The sequence below is a fragment of the Dreissena polymorpha genome, chromosome 7 (assembly GCF_020536995.1).
Source record: "Dreissena polymorpha isolate Duluth1 chromosome 7, UMN_Dpol_1.0, whole genome shotgun sequence".
Lineage (NCBI taxonomy): Eukaryota > Metazoa > Mollusca > Bivalvia > Myida > Dreissenidae > Dreissena > Dreissena polymorpha.
The window spans coordinates 44,032,348-44,045,228 of record NC_068361.1 but is presented as its reverse complement, the minus strand read 5'-3'; the positions used below and the strand labels follow the sequence as shown (position 1 = coordinate 44,045,228).

At 36.7% G+C, this 12,881-nt stretch overlaps 1 protein-coding gene across 4 annotated transcripts; it reads left to right on the top strand.

The window, feature by feature from the left end:
• Positions 1 to 105: 105 nt before the first annotated feature.
• Positions 106 to 12,865, top strand: LOC127837920 (uncharacterized). 4 transcript variants are annotated; one of them, XR_008029526.1, is made up of 10 exons: positions 106 to 338; positions 516 to 976; positions 1,117 to 1,228; positions 1,638 to 1,788; positions 6,786 to 9,958; positions 10,339 to 10,383; positions 10,730 to 10,852; positions 10,981 to 11,103; positions 11,415 to 11,523; positions 12,149 to 12,865. XR_008029526.1 is itself a non-coding variant. In XM_052365374.1 (9 exons), exons 4-9 carry the CDS (start codon positions 8,329 to 8,331, stop codon positions 12,228 to 12,230), a joined length of 2,112 nt encoding a protein of 703 aa, XP_052221334.1. In that variant the 5' UTR covers positions 106 to 976; positions 1,117 to 1,228; positions 1,638 to 1,788; positions 6,786 to 8,328; the 3' UTR covers positions 12,231 to 12,865. The 4 variants fall into 4 exon arrangements, 2 of the variants coding, with proteins under 2 accessions (XP_052221334.1, XP_052221335.1); XM_052365374.1 differs by having other exon boundaries at positions 106 to 976; XM_052365375.1 differs by lacking the exon at positions 10,339 to 10,383 and having other exon boundaries at positions 106 to 976.
• Positions 12,866 to 12,881: the final 16 nt, after the last annotated feature.

Sequence of the window (12,881 nt, the reverse complement as noted above, 5' to 3'; positions counted from 1 at the left end):
GTATACCAATTTTTGTATACATAAACAAAATATGTAAATTGTTTAACTATTAAAATAAGTTCGAAATTAATAGCTATGAGGATACATACGTCTTTTCAGGTACACAAGGGGAGGCCTTAAATTTCTTTTCAACAAACGGACTTATAAACCGAGTGTTACCAAAAGGATGTCATTACATATTATTGTCCAAGTGTGATGAAAACTCCAAGAATATAATTCTATCCTCGACATCAGCTTGGTTCAAATTTCAGAACAACAACGATCTTTTGTATACATTTGGTATAACCTTCGTAGAAATCCAGACCGTTATCCTACCGTTGTCAATTTCCGGTTTACAGGTAAATCTAAAGCCTATGAGGATTTTGTCAGGATCTCTGCAATACTCATCCGCTGATGGAATCAAGACTGGCGATGAAAGAGCTCAGAATTGTTGGACATTTGATATAACCCCAAAAGATATTCATGATATCTTACAGTCCTTCACTTTAACACGAACGTTTTTTAATAATATTCAGGACATACTTCCTTCGTGGTTGAAGTTTAGCTATACGGGAAACGACGTTCTGAGTGTCAATGAACTGCAAACCGAATTAAAAACCGGCGCCGAAATAAACTTCGGAGATTGCAAGGGTGCACCGTTGATAAACAGTCGATTTTATCATGTTTATCGGCTTGGGCATGGTTTTGCTATGGAAATCTATGGTCAAAACATCACCCTGCCTCATCCGTTTGCGAACAGGGCATACTGCATTATAACCGATCTATGCGAAGACCTTGGGAATACGGTATTTATCATTTTACCTGAAGGCTCAAGAGATGTACTTGATGAAGTCAGTATGTTTAAGTCATTGAAGCAAAGCATTGGGTTAATAATTCAACCCATTGGTATAGGCTTATCATTAGATGGAAGTATTCAAAACAATTGGAATAAAGAAATCAACTTTTGGCGAGGTGGCGACGAACTATTTTCTTATCCGTAAGTATGATATTAAATAGGAGGTTTTAATAGCATGCAAATGATGTTTTTGCATAAAATAAATGTTAAATATATAAAAGTATGATATAAAACTGTATATCAAACTTAAAATGTTAAAAGCAAAGACATATGTTTACTAGTATTCAACTATCAGCCAATGTCTGGATCGAAGGCAAGGCTTCGCTGAGCAATAGGTTTCTCCATGTTGAAAGCAGAGCTAACGCGCATGTTGCTGTACCAAATCTCAAAATGGTGAGACACGTATATGTTAAAGTTTTGCTCTTAATTTATATCATCATTTCGACATTTTATAGCAGGGCATAATTACTCAATATAATTTTCGACGTTTTCCAACAGGTTTAAACTTCTAGTGATTTGTATTAATCGGCCAAAGGCGTTTACATAATTGTTGTCTATGTTTCATCCTGTGCTGTATGTTTTTGTCCAATATTACATCGGCAATTTCCGTAAATACAAGACTATCAGACAGTTACAATAATGTCTTTCCTTATAATGTGTCTGGAGTTTCTATATTACTATATTGTACTTCTTTTCTTTAATTGGTAAAATGAGTCGAGTGTCCTGTTTATGTATGACAATGTGTTTGTGTGTATCAACAGGTATTGCGTATTTCGCCAACTGTAACTTCTTGTTATTGTAGATTATAAAAAGTATTTTTATGGACGAGTGGCGTTTAGGAGTTTCTTTAACAGCAACGGCTGAATTGTATTTTTACTTTGATTTCTTTGGAAATAATATCAAAATCATTTTGCCTTCTGATGGAGCCGTCATGCTATACGGGTCTTTGGGAGGTATGTATTTTCTATATAAACGAAATCTTAGTATAGTCCGGCAGAAAATGACATTTACCCGACATTGAGATGTATAGTAAATATTAAAGTGTGTTTTTTTGTTAGGGGAAATGTTAGTGATGAAGGATCTAAATGATGCCGGGCTAGTATGTTTGTGTGTTTTTTTTATAAATCCAAGATGACCGACGTTTTCAGCGTGTTTACGTATGTGGTGATATAATCGTGACTTCATCGATTGTTTTGGATCTTTCAGTCTAAAATAGAATAATGGTATGATTGTTCATGATTCGCAATCATATTCCAGATTCTACGCATGATGGCTGCCAATATGGTATCTTATGCAAATAAGTGTAGTTAAATTCCATTCCACTATATTTAAATGGAATTTCATTCTGTACTTATTGTAGTTATGAATGGCATTATGTAAAGACGGTTCAATATTATCCAATTAAATCCTTTAAATGTATAATTCGACCTATACATGAAAATAATACAGACACGGAAACTAAAAAAAACATAATTAACATATAAATGAACATGTTCAAATATTCGTTACGCGAAATGATTTCCATATCGTTTGATTTAAGTCGGGTAAGAATAGACTGAACCACTAAATTAATTATGGTTTTTAAGTATGTTCCTGATATTTAAAATAACAATGTGCACAAGTTACTTTCCTTTGATAAGTGAAACGTGTTGAAAGATTAGTTACGGGCCTTGTTGTTGCTTTCATCATTATTATTGAAGTCGATTTATGTGTGTTATCAATGATGTCTCCAAAGCTTAAAATAGTAATCACGCCTACATAACAGGGAATATGATACCTGGTATACTAAAGAAACAACCAACTGCATTACAAAGTGGGTGAGAAATTAGTAACTTTTAGTAACAATCAGATGCATGAATATAACATTACATGTTTGTATGAAGATGTGCTTCAGTACAACTCATCCGCAGCCATAAGTGCAAATAAAGACAAAATACTATGCACTATTTCCGATTGTAGCGCTGGTATGATCCAAACCGTGGTCAATAACTTTGACGCCGACATTTCGTCACAGAACGGTCGACTGTCTACATACTCGATGGCGATGAAGATGACGCAATTAGGATCATCCTCTTCAGTCGACATTGATATTAGCGAGACCATACAACGCACACCAACATCTGATGTGTCCACGCCGATAAAGCATGAGATAGATATCGAGCGATTTCAAGTAGAGAAGAAACCACAGATGGCTGTTGAAACCGAACAAAAACAGGTTTTGCCACTGAAACTGCAGGTCAAAATGGTTGTGTTCACGAATTAAGCGAATCAAACTGACTTTGGATTTCTTCAAGATACACTTACTACAGCGTCATGTCCTGAATACCATGTATATAATACACGGCTGTGCTAAGATCAGGGGCATAGAGTCAGCCCAAGACAAAGGTAGATTATGTGCAACTTAAAGATATCAAACCAGCAGGCCCAGACAAGATGATGACATCTCTGTAACTGGCATAATTATTATCATTACAGTATGATCAGAACTGCCCTGTGTTTACAGTTGATCATCAAAAATATAGAGTTGCAGTCAATAATATCCGGTCATACCCAGGGCAGTTTCAGAATGTAATACTACGTATTGGTGGTTTGCACTTCCTGATGACAGTTGTGGGGTTAGTGGGAACGTTAGTGGCAAATATGGGTTGGAAGAGCTGCTTGAGTCAACATTTGCTGGAGTTTTCTAAATGGGAAGAAATACCCACAGAATGAACGGGCATTACAAACCTTGCATTGTTGCACATGGTATTCACAGACAATAATTTTCAGACAGTGTATTATCTAGAGATGTATCTGAACAACATAGCATCTGCCAATCGTACTTCTTAATTGTGGGTTGATTAAGGCAGTATTTCGTATAATGATTTATGTTCGATCACAAACAGAGGAGGATTAGCCGCTGCACTTGGCATCAGTTAAGCTCATGTTACCATACATCTTTGCCGCTGCACATCCAAACTAAGCCAGTTACGCCCTATAATATCAAATTTCAAAGAAGAAAATGCCTGAAAGCGCACAAGAAAAGTTCTTAAAGGGTGAGCATGTCATGAGACATGTTCTGGGGGGGGGGGGTATGAAATGCCATATGGAACAACCTGTACGTAGCACCTTTTATGAGATATGGCCATGGCAAGAAGGGAATTATAGGTTCGAAACTTAAACCTGAATCTCTCAAGGTTTGGGGTTTGAGCCTGCATATTTGCAGCAGGATGGAAGAAAATCTGAGAGAAAATAGAAATGCCAATTAAGTGGACACTGATGAACAACACACAGACGAAAAGCGGTGGAGGATTGATTCAGATGCTAAGGATAAGCAAGTATTCGGAGAAAAAATAACGGAATTTATTGATCCGTTTGATCAAGCAAGCGTCCACACAGTCTAGTGAACATTGTGAGTGGAAGAATATCACCAGCGTCTGCTAATTTTGATCAAGTAATAGATATTGGTAAAAGCCAAATGATGGAATTTGAAAACTCATGACCGGACATTTTTATGGGTCAATATCTAAAAAGGTTGAAAAAAGATATAATTATCATATAATTAATTGGCCCAGTACCTACTGCTATGTTAACTGAAACGTCGGAACTCAGAATAGCAATAACTATATCGGTGCTATAGAATCAATCAAAAGTAGAAGTGGCTGAGAGGCACATTAAAGGTCAGATCACACGTTCAGTAACTGATGGATCCGCTGTCCTATCTACTGACGCTTAGAGAGAAAGATACATGACTATATTGACAACTTTAAGTCTTACATAAGACAAAATCTGATTAAATGTCATGTCTACTTAGTGTTTCACCGATATACGGAGTTTAGCACCAAGAGTGTGGCGACAGGTAGACAATCCAATGTCTAACGTGTGTACAAACTAACGGGTTACATGTCATTACCACCACATAATGTTATACTAGGTGTCAATTAAAACAAAACAACAGCTGATTTGTTTGATTTGTAAAGCTGTATGCACAAATAAACAATTCCACCTCTTGTGCCTTCAAACAAACAAGTTGGTCGTAACAGGATATCATGATAGACCCACTGAAATATATAAATGTATAAAGGTGACATAATCAATAGAGCTGACTTAAAGGTAACCCACGAAGAAGCTGACGTTAATATGATCATACAAATGGTTGATGTTGTAGAGGCAGAGAACCCTGACATTTATATGTTTGCTGATTATACAGACATGTTTGTGTTCTTGTAACATTACCTGTTGTCCTGACATGATCATGATTGGTCATCATGGTATACCAGTGAGAGAAAGAGCAGTTATAGGAATTCGCAAAACGGCCTAAAAGCATTAAAGATTGTTACCGACTTGCTGTATACTCTCTTGATGCGACACTTGAGTTGGATATTTTAGTATCGGTAAGGGTACAGTTATTACGATGCTGAACGCAGGCAACTCCGTCCGACTGTTAGGCGATATGACAGCTTGTATGAAAGAAGATACGAAGGGAGCGACTACTCTTGTCCTAGCATGCTATTGAGAATATGTATATTGCAAGACAAACTTTTTGGGCAAACAGGGTAAGGAAGATGGGTAAGGCTACAGCGGAAACCACGGAAGCATTCTATGAAAACGTGGAGCTTGCTCACATACAGGCGTGTATGTGAAAACACGCATAAGATGCAGACCTCCCCACCCCCCAGAATCAATGTGATTATGGCTGACGAACGGACGAGGCGTCAGACACCCTTTTACTGACTACACTGAATACACTGTTACAATAATCAGACAAAACATGCCCGTTAGATAATTTAATTTGTCAATGAGAAAAGAAAGATGGTGAATAATAGTGTATTGCGTTATGTAATTGTTGGTATGAAAGACAAAATTGGAACTGAGCTAATATTTACATTAGAACATCACTCTGCTAGATGCAGATGTCTATGCTAGACAGCAACGCACAACATGAGGTTAACTAGTATACGTGCTACTTCATACCACGATGTTTGAAAAAATGTTACCTAATCAGGACCTTGGAGAACTATTAAGTAGTTTCTATTGATGTATAATGTACTATATGACAATTATGACACCGGTGTATTTTCATTACACATAACACATTTGACGAAGTTGCTGTTACTGTACATAAAAATAATATAATTTTGCTCCAATGGTCAGGATAAGGTCGAAACGTTCTTATTATACTTATCTCTGCATATGTATTATTGAAATTCGTTTTATCGAACACTTCTTTAACACTTAATTGCTACTAATTTAAATCATGTTTCCATATTCAGTATTCTCATGAAATATTTTGGATATGATCATGGGTTTAAAAGCAATTTTGGGTAAGCCATCTTTATTCTGGCAGTCATTTTGGACGCCATTTTCATTTTCTATAACCCACGATTACGCTTATATATTCATATTTAACATTTATAACAATATCAAAATGACATTATAATACATAAAATAATGAATACCTTTATGTTATAAAAAATAGAATAATGAAAATGGCCATCTTTTGACGCCATCTTGAATTTCTAAAAGACAAAAAAAAGATACCAGCCGTGCATCATTTGGACTCTTCATCAGTAACATGTCCCCTTAAAAACGCTTTAACGTTTAATATTCACCTCAAAGTCGGGTTTTGTAAAATAATGGTCACTTTTCTGCCGCACTATTAGTGCAATTCCACTACATACTTATGTCACACCTCGTTTATACTTTAACATGCCTAATGCATTGGTTTAAGCCCTTTAGCAGGGTGTCAGTTCTACTAAAAGGTAAACGCAGATTATTCCAAAAAAGTATGTTTCCTTGTAATTATATTTGACTTGAAAAACAATAGACAAGATTGATAAAATGAGATAATATGGCTATCCGTGAACCATTTGCTGAGCTAAATGGATTACCTCCGCAAGATAGCTATGGATTATTATGTTATTTTGTCAAATTTAAAAAGCAGTGATTCGATTCTCTCGTTACATTTCAGGTTTGCAGAAACGTAATTGGTGCGGACCGTCTGCAAATCCACCAGGACTGTTTTTTAATGTTAAAGTGGGAGTAAGTCCATTTCGGGATATTCCATTTTTGAGATTCATCGACATCAACCTCAGTGTGGGTATACATGCCTTTATGTTAAGCGATCCAACTACGAGCATAACCAATTTTGACAAGACCAGTATAGTCGATGACCTGATGTTACTCATCAATGTAACAGAAAGATTTGTGAAGAATTCAAAGCGTGCAGCAGTGATATATGCATCGAGGCTTAAAGACGATTCGGCTGAGTACTTGAAGAAACTCATTCAGACGGCTAATGAGATATTGGTTGCTTTAACTTATCTCTTAAACAATGTTATACAACGTAGTGTGGATGAAAGCCTTTTAGCATATATGGGAAACGAATTAGCTCAGATTTGGCATTCAGAAAGAAAAACTCTTGAAAATGACGCGCGTATGTTTTTTGAATCTATCGTTACCAACAGCTTAAGCTTAAAGAACACAGTCTCCGGATTGTTTTCAAATGCGATTTACGATATTACATCGCAAATGGGAAAGGTCATAGACAGACTGCTAGGTCAAGTTAGTCAAATTACAACAGTCAATGAAGGAATTGGGATTAAATTATATGGAGATATAACACTGTTTGGACTTGTTTTCACTGGACTAGATGTTGAATTTGTGTATTCAACAGGTACACTTTTATCACACTGTGATCGTTATGAGTTTGCTCAGAATTTCCTGAAAACTGAGAAAGCAATTCGATTATTGGCCGTATTCAAAGGCGTTACACAAATCGGTTTATTTCTTAGAGTAGATACAGGTCTAGGACTAGCGATAAGCCTTGAACATAAAGGCAAGTTTGCTTTAATTGCTCGAGCTGAAGCATCAATGCTCGGCTGCAAGGGTCGTGTAGACATGTATATTTCTCAAAAAGGCTTGGAATTTTTTTGGGAAGCAAAAATATGGTCTTCATTTAAGGCACAGCTGGACGTTTCTTTTCACACACATCTTGATATAATGAAACACGCAATTCCGGTATTGCAAAGTATATCTTTAAATGTAAAGGGTCGTTTTATTGCGGATGCGGACGGCGATGGAGATTTCGCAGACAGCTACGTGTCCGCGCTTATTCGGTTTACACAACATATTGCTGATGAGGCAGACGCTCGTTTAAGTGGAATGCAGGACAGATTGACAGCGGCTCAACGTGATATAACTGCTGCACAAAAATGGCTTCAAAGTAAAAAGGCAGCTGTGGATTCAGCACATACTGGCTTTGATAGCGCAGTTAGAGCATTAGGGGTTGTTAAGTCAAAACTTGAGGAAGCGAAAAAACCTTTTCAAAACGCCATTAATGAATTGGAAAATGCGCAACGCAATGTTGATCGACTGTGTAAAATTAGAGAATGCAGTCAAATATGTGTTCCAGGTTTAAAGTGTAATGTGTGCCATGCGAAAGTGTGGTTTATGTGGATACCGTATCCATGCTGTGTATTTACGAGCTGTATGTTTTCTTTTCCTGACCCGATATGTATTATAGCAAACGTTTTTTTTATGTACTGCGTGATATAGCCTATGCAGTTCTAGAGCTAGCCCAATTTGCATTGCGTGTACCAATGCTCGTACTCGATGCAGCTAAGGTGGCCGTGTCTGTTGCAAAGGTGGTTGTAGATAGATCTCGTGTGGTTTTAGATATTGCTAAGGTAGCTCTGGATATGGCAACTATTGCTTTAGAAGGTGTCAAACAGGTTCTCGAGGTCGCAAAATTAGCTCTTGAAGCGGTAAAAGTCGTTGTTAAACTCGGAATTGCGGCACTGAATTTTGTATTGAAATATGGCTTGCAATCGTTGATCGATATAAGGAATTGTCGCTTTGAAATTGAGCTTTCAACTAGCGATTTACCAATATTTGATGTCAAGTGCGAAGTGAATGCCTTCAAAACTGGTTTCGTACCCGTTGGTATAAAGATTAATTTTAATGATCCCATACAAAGCATCTGGAATGCTGCCAAAGCTACGATTGAGATGATACTCAACAAGATCGGCAACGTTTTTTCTGGCAGAAAAAGACGTGAAATACGAGATAAAACACTAGCCGGTCTGTACACGTCGATGCGATTTGCACGCAACGCCGATGTAGATGATGCGCATTTTGAAATGTTTGCAAATAAGACGTTTAATGACACTTTTAATACGTATGAACGCTCAAATAAAAGCCAGTCAGATGAGTATACGTATAGGAAACAATTGTTTACTGACAAATGTCTGCTATTCAAACGTATTCATGTGTTTTTCCACGACACAACAAGCACATTGTCGGAGTTGGTGCACGATACTGCAGCTTCGTTGAAGAATATATGTTCTCTTAAATGGTCCCTGCAGTCAATTAATACTCACGATATTTTGAGCAACTTATCATATGAAACAATCGGCGTCGATCCGAAGGTTGCCAATTATGAATTCAACATTAGTATGTCTGAATTGCAGAACACAATTGACGGTGCAAGAGAAAACATTTCAACAGATCCGTTTCTAGTCAACCTAGTCTCTTTTGTAGAGGATGCTAGTACGTTTATGGAAGCTGAAGCTGAGGGAGCAAACAAAATAATGATTGTAAACCAATGGATTGCTGCCATGAATAATATCACTGTGAAGTATTTTGATAACGACACGTGTGTTTCATTTCTTGATTGTACTCACTATGCCATTGCCGGCTTGTACGAACAGTTTATGGCTGTCAATGTAACAAATCAGACTGAAAGCCTAGACGCTGTATCGCAATATGAAGATTTGTTTTTACTTTTAGTAGGCAATGGTTCCCATACCATTGAGGACGTTGATTCAATGGCGATGTCTTTATTACTGACTATAAAACAAATGAAAGAACACTACGTCTTTTGTTCAAAAGCTCCGGAAATGCTTGCACCTCTGCGAAATCTTACTGTTGAGACTGGGTCCAATGTTTCACTCGTCTGCAACGCAACGGGCGACCCAACACCAAACTATTGGTGGTTCAAAGATAGGCAACTGCTTTCCGGTGAAAACATGATGTTTTTACATATTTCCAACGCAAGAGGAAACGATTCCGCTGCGTATTACTGCAAGGCTGGTAATTTGGTTGCAAATTACTCGTTTGAGGAAGCATACCTGAGCGTATGGGGTAAGTAATACCATTACTTACATAAGAATCATTTTCGTTTTTGTGCAGAAAATAATACTTAGTTATATGAATCCCTTAAAATTCAAAGAGGCCATTCTCACGAAAGATTTACACAGAGTATGTAAAATTTATTAGCAGTGCTACTTGGCAAATACTGATTTCAGAATTCATGATTTTCTGTTTAAAAAATATCGGCCGACAACGAAATATATCAGGCGCATATAATATTTAAATCTATTATACATATATGTTTGAATTTACTTATGTATTGCTCTGAAAATACAAGTATGCGAAGTATTGCATATAAACGTTTTTATTAAGACAGATTTTACAGCAAGGTATATGCGACGAGTTATGTGTTTACTTGGGCTTATTTGCAGATTATAGAGACGTGGTTCTTATCGAAAACGCCATCGGAGATATTGGTAGTTTTGTAATTCTTACCGAGTGATTAAGTTTTTTTGTAAGCTGTAGTACTTATTAAAACAGTGTTTTACCATTGATCATCAGTATAAATGAACCAACCGATGGGCAATTAAACACAAGGTGGTAATTTAATGCAAGATAAAACTTAAATTGGTTGGTGTACTTAACTTGGTTGGTGTACTTAAATTGGTTGGTGTACTTAAATTGGTTGGTGTACTTAAATTGGTTGGTGTACTTAAATTGGTTGGTGTGTGTTGCATCATATTCAAACAGTTGGGATAACTTGCATGAATTATAAGCTCTTTTCAATAAAATTCCGATTACGTTCTCGTGTCTCATCTCCAGACCTAAAGGAATGTTTATTCGCGAATGGAAATTGTTCGCATACCTGCAAGAGCACACAAGGATCTTACCGATGCAGTTGCCCGTCAGGATTCCAACTTCAAACCGACAATAAAACTTGCACTGGTATGTGTTTGCTGCATGAGTTTTTAATGATTAACGTTATGGTCGGAATTATCGATTATTAACTTGACATGTGTTGCAAATTCTTGTCAACAATAGTTCAAATATTTGTTTTCATGTTTTATTTCCAGACATAAACGAATGTTCTCTCAAGAATGGCAATTGTTCGCACACCTGCAAGAATACACAGGGATCATATCAATGCAGTTGTCCATCAGGCTTCCAACTCCAAACCAACAATAGTACCTGCACCGGTAAAAATGTCTGATCAATGCGTGTTAACAGTTTTTTTAAGAGCTATGTTGTGGTTTTTTTTATTTAAAAACGTATACAGGAATAAATTAATCTGGTATTAAAAGGCAAAAACAACTATGACAGTCTGTATTAAAAGCATAAACAACTGAGACTGAGCTTATTTGATGACTTTGAGATCTATTCGATCACTACTCTTAGTACTCAACGACCTGTCTGAGTTTGCTTTTTAACCATTTATGCTGCCTCTGTTATTATATAGAATTAATTCAAATGTTTTAAACATTCAAGCGCGTTTATTTGTTATTTTAAGATGACAGCAAAGGCTTCCGGCTTGCAGAAGTCTTAGTTCCTGCAGTGGTAGTACTTTTAGCGGGCATATTTGGCGCTGCCGTTTTTCTAGTTTGGAGACGGCATAGAAGGTAGGTTGAGTCGATATTCGCCCCTACATTCGTATATTGTTCCCAGTAAAAATATTGTATAATCCTTCAAAATTTGACACATCCTTATTCTATGACATTATACTGATCATAAGCCCTATATGATGTAGTCACAATGAGGACTTAGTGTGGCGTCCCTTATCAGATCGATATCGATAATGGCAATTAGATCAGAGATGAAACTATAAAATTGCACACAGACATTCCTGAATCAGCAGAGAAAACTTTTGCAAAACTAATAAGATTTTATAGTAGACCATTAGCATAAAATACACGCCATACAGGTACTTACATATTCATGCATAAATTTCAGTGCTATGTTAATGTTGGCAAGCAATAAACTATGTAAATTAAAATTGAGGCTTGCTGTGGGGAAAACGGTGCTTAACGCCTGTGAGTAAAGTGTCGTTCCAGATATGTCTGCGCAGTCCAAACAGGCTTCACAGAGACGACACTTTCCGCCTAAACTGGTTTTTCTTTAAGAGGAGACTTTCTATATAAAAAACTATTGAAGTGGATATTGTTGTCCCTGATTAGCCAGTGCGGACCCAGCGACACTTCATACACATGCATTTAACCCATTTCTCATTTGTGGTTTTGGTTCTAGGTTATATACGTTCACAGCGCATGTCAGGATGAGTAACTTGACAGCGGTCCAACCAAGGCCTGATGTGGTCAACCAAATGTGAGAACCAAAATCGTGATTGGTGATGCGCGAAAGAATTAACTAAAGACTTAACTAACGATGATGGAGCTGCACTTTGTGGTCAGTGTTGAAGTCAACATTAGACTTTTTCTATTTAAATCATATATGTTGTGTTTATTATAGTTAATCACGTATCAATGAAGCGCTATGATTGGATAATTTTACAGACTATTACGATTAGGGTTTTAACACGTATTAAATGTATCCCACTTTTGAACAATGGAGTTGTTATAGGATTGGTGGATGTATTGTGTGCCCTGGTGTTAAGTCAGATTGTATGCTTAATGCATTTGTTTGCCTTCTACATAATCAAAGCTTATAGCATAATTGTATATAATGTGGTATTATTAAGTTTTTATTATTTCACAGTATCTCTTAAGCTGAAACCATGTGTAAATGTTGTCAAAGCAGGATTTAGCTTGGCACTTTTCACTGGCTGTCTTACATCTTAAATACAGAAATGACGACCTAGAATTGTTCGTAAAAAACATTTGTATAACTCGCTAACATGAACCCAGACTGAACTTTGTGCATGAATAGTTTACAGTACTCATATTAGAATGTTCATGTTTGTTCTTCAAGCAAGTAAATAAGATAAAGAATATACCATCAAAAACAGTCATGGTCTTATTAA

What these genes read in the sequence shown, in the direction of transcription:
- LOC127837920 (XM_052365374.1), top strand. Translation starts at nt 8,329, where the DNA reads ATGTATTATAGCAAACGTTTTTTTTATGTACTGCGTGATATAGCCTAT. An exon ending in CAACAATAGTACCTGCACCG is followed by an intron (nt 11,104 to 11,414) that starts GTAAAAATGTCT and finishes TGTTATTTTAAG; the next exon opens with ATGACAGCAAAGGCTTCCGG. An exon ending in GTTTGGAGACGGCATAGAAG is followed by an intron (nt 11,524 to 12,148) that starts GTAGGTTGAGTC and finishes TTTTGGTTCTAG; the next exon opens with GTTATATACGTTCACAGCGC.